This window comes from Hydra vulgaris, chromosome 12, assembly GCF_038396675.1.
Source record: "Hydra vulgaris chromosome 12, alternate assembly HydraT2T_AEP".
In the NCBI taxonomy this organism is placed as follows: domain Eukaryota; kingdom Metazoa; phylum Cnidaria; class Hydrozoa; order Anthoathecata; family Hydridae; genus Hydra; species Hydra vulgaris.
Window position 1 is genome coordinate 540,181 of NC_088931.1, and position 8,078 is coordinate 548,258.

The 8,078-nt window shown below is 27.6% G+C and overlaps 2 protein-coding genes across 2 annotated transcripts; both read left to right on the top strand.

The window, feature by feature from the left end:
- Positions 1-441: 441 nt before the first annotated feature.
- Positions 442-1,591, top strand: LOC136087685 (uncharacterized). The gene is made up of 4 exons (XM_065811122.1): positions 442-625; positions 692-1,156; positions 1,202-1,456; positions 1,539-1,591. Exons 1-4 carry the CDS (start codon positions 442-444, stop codon positions 1,589-1,591), a joined length of 957 nt encoding a protein of 318 aa, XP_065667194.1.
- A 1,428-nt stretch (positions 1,592-3,019) lies between these two features.
- On the top strand, positions 3,020-6,744 carry LOC105850102 (uncharacterized). The gene is made up of 2 exons (XM_065811153.1): positions 3,020-4,372; positions 4,453-6,744. The coding sequence occupies exons 1-2, from the start codon at positions 3,439-3,441 to the stop codon at positions 6,321-6,323; spliced, it is 2,805 nt and encodes a 934-aa protein (XP_065667225.1). The 5' UTR covers positions 3,020-3,438; the 3' UTR covers positions 6,324-6,744.
- Positions 6,745-8,078: the final 1,334 nt, after the last annotated feature.

Here is an 8,078-nt window from a genome sequence, read left to right on the forward strand (position 1 = left end):
AAAAACAATAGAAATATGCAACGTGGAACTTGCGCTATTTGCGGAAAAATAAAAACTTCTATTTCTATCATCAAAAACAGGAGGAGATTTAGTGAGTTCGATTAATTCAACAACACGTAAAATAAAACTACCATGGTCGAAGTTTCCAGGTGAAATGCATTTACCTGGAATGAACTTTGCAGGTCCTGGTACTAATTTAGATGAACGACTAACTTCTAGTGACGCATATAAAGAATGGAGTAAACCTATAGATAGAGTTGATATTGCAGCTTACCATCACGATCTTGCTTACAAATACTTCGATGACACGTCAAAAAGAAATTTAGCTGATAAAATTATAATCGAAGAAATGGATGCTATAAAATTAGGTGTTGAAACTAAAACTACTCAAAAAAACTACCAAAGATCAGTAAAAAAGAAGAGGATAAAGAAGTAAATTTTATGGATCCGAAGGATCTAAATCATATAGGTCTGAAAGATCTGAAATGGACACACAAACTTGTAAACGAACTTCGTAGACCAGTTGTAAAACATTTCAGAAAAAGAAAAGTTATTGTAAATGGAATCGATGAAGTATGGCCTGCTGATTTAGTTGACATGAAATCTTCTTCTAAATTCAATGACGGTATAAATACTTATTAATGGTGATAGATGTTTTTTCTAAGTATGGATGGATTGTTCCATTGAAAAGTATTTAAAGCAGCAACATCAACTGGAGTTGATGTTGCTGCTTTAAATAAAATCTTTAAAAATTCTTCAAATTTCCATGGATCCGAAGGTAAAGAAAGTAAGTGTCAAAAAATGTGGGTAGATAAAGGCTTAGAATTTTATAATAAGCATATTAAAGCGATTGGTGTTGAGTTATATTCAACTGAAAATGAAGAAAAAAGTTGTGTAGTTGAACGTTGGAATAGAACAATGAAAGATAAAATGTTTAAGTACTTTTCAGCTAATTCTACTAGAAAATATATTGACGTTTTAGATGAAATGGTAAATAAATACAACAACACAAAGCATTCTTCAATTAAAATGACACCAGTTGAAGCTAGCGATAAAAAGAATGAAAATATTGTTTGTTTAAATCTAAATGGAAATGTACGATCAGAGTCTGTAAGTTCATATGGGTCTGAAAGACCTAAACCAAAGTTTTCAATTGGTGATTGAGTTAGGATAACTAAAAAGAAAGGAACGTTTGAAAAAGGATACACACCGAGATGGACTGAAGAAGTTTTTACAGTGTCACAGATTCAGTTCAAAGATCCACCAACGTATAAAATAACTGACGATAATAGTGAAGAAATTCAAGGTACTTTTTATGAACATGAAATGCAAAAAACTGATCAAAACATATTTAGGATTGAAAAAGTTATTCGTAAACTTAAAAACAAATCATTTCTAAAGTGGTATGAGTATCCTGATTCGTTCAACTCATGGGTTGATAATAAAGAATTGATAAGTTTGAAAAATTGATTTAAAATTACAAAAAATTTTAGCTTAGAGTTTGTAACCATAACATATTAATCTATTCATATATTTAGAAATGATTGAAATGGCTTATGAGAATATAGATAAGTTTATAGTTGATATATAATATGAGTTTATAGTTAGGGGTATAGCTGAAAAAATTTTGGTCTACAACCCGTTTTTTATACTACTGAGCATCAATAAAACATGTAATTACTGAGCTCTTACGTATTTCTTAATACCATAATTGATAATGACCATGTATATAAAAAATTTTACGAGTTGCTTGCTATTTTATGATATAATTATTCAAATTGTTTAACCATAATTGTTCAATATTGAAACAAGTAAAATCTTTTTAGTTCAAGTATTTTAGTTGATAAAACATCTTATTAATTTGTGGTGTTATTTAGCCATTTTTACGTTAAGTTGTCTTGCCTTTTCATAATCTTTTCGTTTTTAATTATTTTGGAGAGACATAGTAATGTCTTTAATGTGTGTTTACAAATATCTTATGATATGCGCTATTGTTTCTGTGTTTTGTGTTAATAGCTATTTTTTTAATTCTTTATATTTTCTGTAATATTATTTTCTGTTATATTCTACTAACAATAAAATGCAAATGATACTTCTGTAAATAAAAATTGTAGTTATTTTTCATTTCTTTTACTAGGTGTTGGCTGGCTTTACTTGGCTCTCTTTTTATGGTACCTGCTGTGTGTAACAGATTTTAAAAAAAACTTAACGATGTTAATGTACTATTTTTTTGTCGTTAACTATAAGCAATGATTTAATTGCTAATAACCCGTATAACGGGTTGCTTACTGCTAGTATATATATAATATCTATACTTCATAATTTATATTCTTTATAGTATTATATTTAAAGTATAGTTAATGTTGTTATTATTTTTATTTAATAATAATTTGATCAGATATCTGTTTGAGTGACACTTTTTCTTATCAATCATTGTCTTAAATAATTTAATTGTACTCGTTTATCATTGTTTTTTTTTGTTTTTATTGTTCTTATTATTGTAATAACTATTATAGATTTTCAATTTAAAAATTATAAAAGGAAAAAGTTCTTTTTGTTTTTGATGTTGTTAGAAAGAGCTCTCAAAACATTTAGGTGTGTAGTATAGCAGATTAAATGATAAAAGTTTTCTACCCATAGCAAAATGTCATTACGGCGTTTATTCTGCTTATGTAAACTGTCATTGAGTCTGCAATTAGTTTTACAAATATAAATTTTATTTTACAAATAAAATGCATTTCATTAAATTTATTATTATCTTTGGTAGACATTAACATAAATACAAACTTAAAAAGACTTATAAGTAATAATTGAAATAAACAGTATTTTTCTGGAATTTTGTAAATAATCACTGTAATAATAATAGCAATCGTAATAAATAAAATTATTAGTAATGAAGATTTTAAAGAATAGTATATATTTTGTATATATATTTTTTAAATAAAAATTTTAAAAGGTTTCTCCATAAGTTTATTAAATTATTTATCCTTATTTTTATTATCTCATGGTTTTCAACCAGATGTCTTAAAGAGCTCAGGTTTCTTTTACGAAATAAAGTATTGAAAACTAAATCCATTTTGAGCGGCAATCTTGAAGTAATAAACTAAATCGTTTAAGAAAATAAATTTGAAAAAAAGGCAACTCAAAATTCAATTTATAAAAACGAACAAAAACTTTTTTTCGAATAAACTGATGTCTGTGACGAAAATTGCTTGTTGTTTTTTATCAGGCGCAAAAATATGAAAAGCGCTGGCAAAAAAAGAGGATGTTTAAAGAATAAACAAAGAAAAATAAACAAAGATGTTGGTTATTACAATACTTTAACATAAAAATAAAGAGAAATAAAAGTGGAGAACAATAAAAACTTATATATTGGCGAACATTTCACACATCATAAGTTTGTACAAATTTATAAAATCATGGGATATTAATAAAATCATGGAATATTTCATTTGTTTTAAATCATCAGATTTGTCAGTTTCCAAAGTTTATTCGATGTCGTTAACTCCTTTGATAACTATAAATAGTCTGCATTTATCTAAACTATGTAACCATGGTGAATACCATTGCGAAAACTGCTCCGAATACCATTGCAGAAGCCATTGTAAAGACCGCTTAGAGGATTTTTGTGAAAACCACTTTGAGGTTCAATACAATGACAAAATTAAACCAAAAGCTCCAAATTTTGTAATAGCCAATGAAATTATAGAACCTTACAATTGCAAATGCAAGAAAAATGTTGGACCTTATTACAATCCCACGATCAGTGAAGTTTTTAGATTTCAAAGTAACAAGTCAACTAATAAAATGTTCAATAATTCCTATTCACCATTATTTAAATTTTTTTTTATTAGTTTGCGAATAAAAAAGAATATTTCTGGAACAGGGTTTAGACAAACAATCCGAGTTTCTACATTTAACTTACAAGTACAGGCCTTAAATCATCAGAAAAAAAATAACTTTGCCAAACCTTCAACAACCTGCACATTTATATCAAAAAATAACTCACTTTTTACTAATTTTGTAAATTGTTTAGTACAGAACAATATTAGATACTGCTTCAATACTTTACAAATAACAATCTACATTCCGCCAGACGACCTGCACTCTTTTTCAGTCTTTCTTTACAGTTATTTTTCTGGGAACTGGTTTTCGCAAGGAGATGTACTTTTTTTAAATCTTTCTTATTGTGTAGAAATGTCTATTAAGTTAGATGCTGTATTAAGCTTAAGAGCAACCAGAGAGCTTTTTATGGATATTTTACTTGATATAGCAGTTGCTTGCTACGTTGCTGCCATTGTTAACAGCAATGGTTTTAAAAGTAAATTAATTAAAATAACACAGGAAGCAGCTTACAATACTGCAACGTTAGGTTTTAATTTTTTTTTTTGTTTTTCAAATTAATTCAAATTTAAATATATTTTATTTATTATTTAAAATTTTTTTATTTAGGAATAGAGACCGCTGTACAAGTCTTGGGAAATGCAGTTGCTAGTGCAGCAATTAGTGGAGTAGTTGACGTTGCATTTTCTTCCGCGTCTATTTATTTAGCGAAGCGAAGGAGAGACAAAGGTGAAATGTCAGAAAAAGAATTTAGCAATAAAGTAAAAAAAACCGTATTTGAATCTAGTCTGAAATTTGTCGGCGGAACAACCGGCTCAATAATAGGACAAGCGTTGATTCCAGTCCCAATCGTTGGTGCTGTTGTCGGAGGTTTTTGTGGAAGCTTAATAGGATCAGGTATATGCAAAGGGATAAACTACGGCATTTTTAATTACGGTAAATTCAATGAAAGTCCATGCGAAAAAAACCAACAGCAGCAGCAAACATCTCATATAAAGAAAAAACAATGCGTACCAATGATTATTGTTTATAACGAGAGTAAACGTTGTTTTGAAGAAAAAAAGTTTGATTATTACAAAAAAAACAGCGAGAAAGTTGACGCCAAAAAGAAACAAAAAGAAACAAAAGAAACCACTTCTGGAACCACAATTGCTAGGCCATTTTTTAAGAAATGGGTAAATAATACAAGAACTAAAAACGAAACAGCACCTAACATTGATCTTGTCATAAAAAAGGAGACTTTTGATTATTCGGCTAAAATTTCATTACTGTCGAACCAAGTGGAGTTAAGTCAAATCGAGTCGAATCATGAAATTTTAGAGGATTTAAGTAAGACTAAAAATGTTAAAAAACTTGTTAGTAATAAAAAAAGATTAAAAATAAAAGATGACAGTTTCTTCAGTACTAATAGACAATCAATAAATAATTTAGAGGTTGATCTAATTAAAGACCAAAAGATAAGAGCGCATTCATTTGAGGATACCTTAAAAAACAAGAAAGAAAAAAATTTTATACAAATATCGTTTGGTAACGTAAAAGAGAAATGGCACACGCTAAACACTAAATTTTTTGAAGAATCTCGAACAAACTCTATAACTATTGAAGATAAAATCAATAGTGATAATGATAATGAAATCAAGAGTGACAATGACAATGAAATCAAGTATGACAATGACAATGAAATCAAGTATGACAATGACAATCAAATCGAGTATGACAATGAAAATAATCTTAAGTGTGAAAATGACGATAAAATCCAGTGTGACAATGAAATCAAGTTTGTGCAAGTTATTGAAGCTCAAGAGAAATTTAAAAATGAATCTACCAATTTTAATTTATTCAGTGTTTCAGAGAGCAAACAAGAAATTGATGATAACAAAGCTTCGCCAGACAGTCATGAACTCTCATTAAGCTCATCAAACTGTGAACTCAATCCTAAAAAAGACGTTAAAAAATCATCTTTAACAAATTTTTTTTTTAATATAAAAGGAAAACCGTTTGAAAAAAAAAAAGAAAAAATCGTTATCTATTCGACTCTTGACACTACCAACAAAAAATCCGACCCAAGTTATATAAAACCTAAGTCTTTCGAGGATCAAACAAGTTTGAGTCACTCATTTCAAAATAATAAGTTCGAATGGGTTAGCTGTAAACTTAAAAAAAGTAAAAATGCTATCACAAACAAAGAACGTAACACTTCAAATGAAAAGTTTGTGTATTTTAATACAAATAAAACTTTAAAAGAATCTTTCAAAAGCAATTGCGTCCCAACAAAAAGTATTTTGTCCGAAGATATTGAGGAAGAAAAAATTCTTGACACAAATCAACCTACAAGTTTGCGAATTAATCAGACTCTATTCAAATTTAACACAAGACTTAAGAAATTTGCATCAGTAGAAGTTTGTAAAAGATCAAACGAGACCAGTTGTTTAGAAAAAAATTGTCTAAAAAGATCATCATCATTGTCATACCCTATTTAGTAATCACTGTCATTCTTTACTTAGTTAACACTCAATTGAACGTAAGTTGGTAATACATTGCTACAAAAAAAATAATGAAAAAAACTGTGGAAAAGTAACTGTTACTCAGGTAGCGACAGATGGAAAACATGGTTTATGTTTTAAACTATTTTTGGAGGGGAACTTTGCATTTACAAAATTACTTAATAAAAATTTATTATGAATTTATATAAGAGAGATGAGACAGTGAAAAGTATTGAAGCAGCTGACTTGGAAATCTGTTAATCTTTTGAATTTATAACTTAACTTATTATTTGTTTTAATTTGTATATTATTTTAAGCAGTTTATCAGCTTAAATCATTAAATCAATTTCAAACCACATTAATAATATTGTTTAATATGACATTAAAAACTTATTTTAAAAAAATTATAAAATTGAAATTTTTTATTTTTATTTTTTGTTCTTTAATCATTTCAATTTCGTAATATATAATAAAAATCATTTACAGAGTATAATAAAATGATAAAAACCCAAAGTAATGTGTAATACAAAAAATATATTAAATAATACTGTAGAGTATTAAATATTATATTATAAAGAACGCAGGAAACTTGCAGAAGACCGGAGTTCCTGTCATCAAAAAACCGCAATGCGTTTGCAGCCGAAATTTTAGATAAAACAACAGAATTTGGAAAAATCCACTCTGAAATTACAGACGACATTATTCGTCTAATTAAACATTGCAGAAAAACTCTACTCTATTTTAATAACTAGACGTGGAAGAAAAAAACCACGCACGACTGCTTTAATGTAACAAAGGTAAGTTATGGAGCAGAAATTTGCGAATTTGTAGGCTTATATATTTTAATTTCCCTAGCTAAAATAGTTCATTTTAATCAATCAGGCTTGTACCGTGATGATGGTTTAACAATAATGCAAAAAAAAATCAGGGCTTCAATTTGACAAAATCAGAAAAAATATTATAAAAGTTTTCAATAACATTGGCTTCCAAATTCAATAAACATTAATTTAAAAATTGTGAATTTTCTTTATGTTACATTTAACCTCTCGGAAAATTCTTATAGGCCTTATAAAAAATCTAATGATGAATTATCTTATAATAATATAAATTCAAATCATTCCCCTCAAATCTTAAAACAAATTCCTATTTCAATTAAAAATAGACTAAATCAAAACTCTTCTAATGAAAATATTTTTAACTCTTCCAAACGCGTGTATGAAAATGCTCTTAAAAAAAGCGGATTTAAAAATTTCGAGCTAAAGTTTGAATCAAAAATTGCAAAAAAGCAAAATAGAAATAGAAATATAATTTAGTTCAACCCTCCGTACAACAAAAATATTTCAACAAACATTGGAAAAGCGTTTTTAAAATTAGTTGACATACATTTCCCTCCCTCTAATAAATTGCACAAAATTTTTAACAGAAACACTATTAAGGTAAGCAATAGCTGTACACAAAATATTGAAAGAATTATAAAAGGCCATAATGTTGCATTGATTAATAAAAATGAATTTCTCAAAGAAAAAGTACTGAAAATCGTAACTGCAAGCAAAATATTGACTGCCCTATAAATGGCAAATGCTTATCAAAAAATAGTATTTACAAATGCATTGTTTCCTCGTAAAACAACCCTGATAAACAATACAGGATGCGTCAGCTATTTGAGAACATATTTTTAATTATTTATAAATAATAAAAAGTCAAATAGAAAATACTTTTAATCAAAATCAATTGTATAAATGATATAAGATA

Coding starts and splice junctions, on each gene's coding strand:
- LOC136087685 (XM_065811122.1), top strand. CDS start 442: ATGGATCCGAAGGATCTAAATCATATAGGTCTGAAAGATCTGAAATGG. Junction 626..691: donor TTCTTCTAAATTCAATGACG/GTATAAATACTT, acceptor TCCATTGAAAAG/TATTTAAAGCAGCAACATCA. Junction 1,157..1,201: donor TAAACCAAAGTTTTCAATTG/GTGATTGAGTTA, acceptor CGTTTGAAAAAG/GATACACACCGAGATGGACT.
- LOC105850102 (XM_065811153.1), top strand. CDS start 3,439: ATGGAATATTTCATTTGTTTTAAATCATCAGATTTGTCAGTTTCCAAA. Junction 4,373..4,452: donor TTACAATACTGCAACGTTAG/GTTTTAATTTTT, acceptor TTTTTTATTTAG/GAATAGAGACCGCTGTACAA.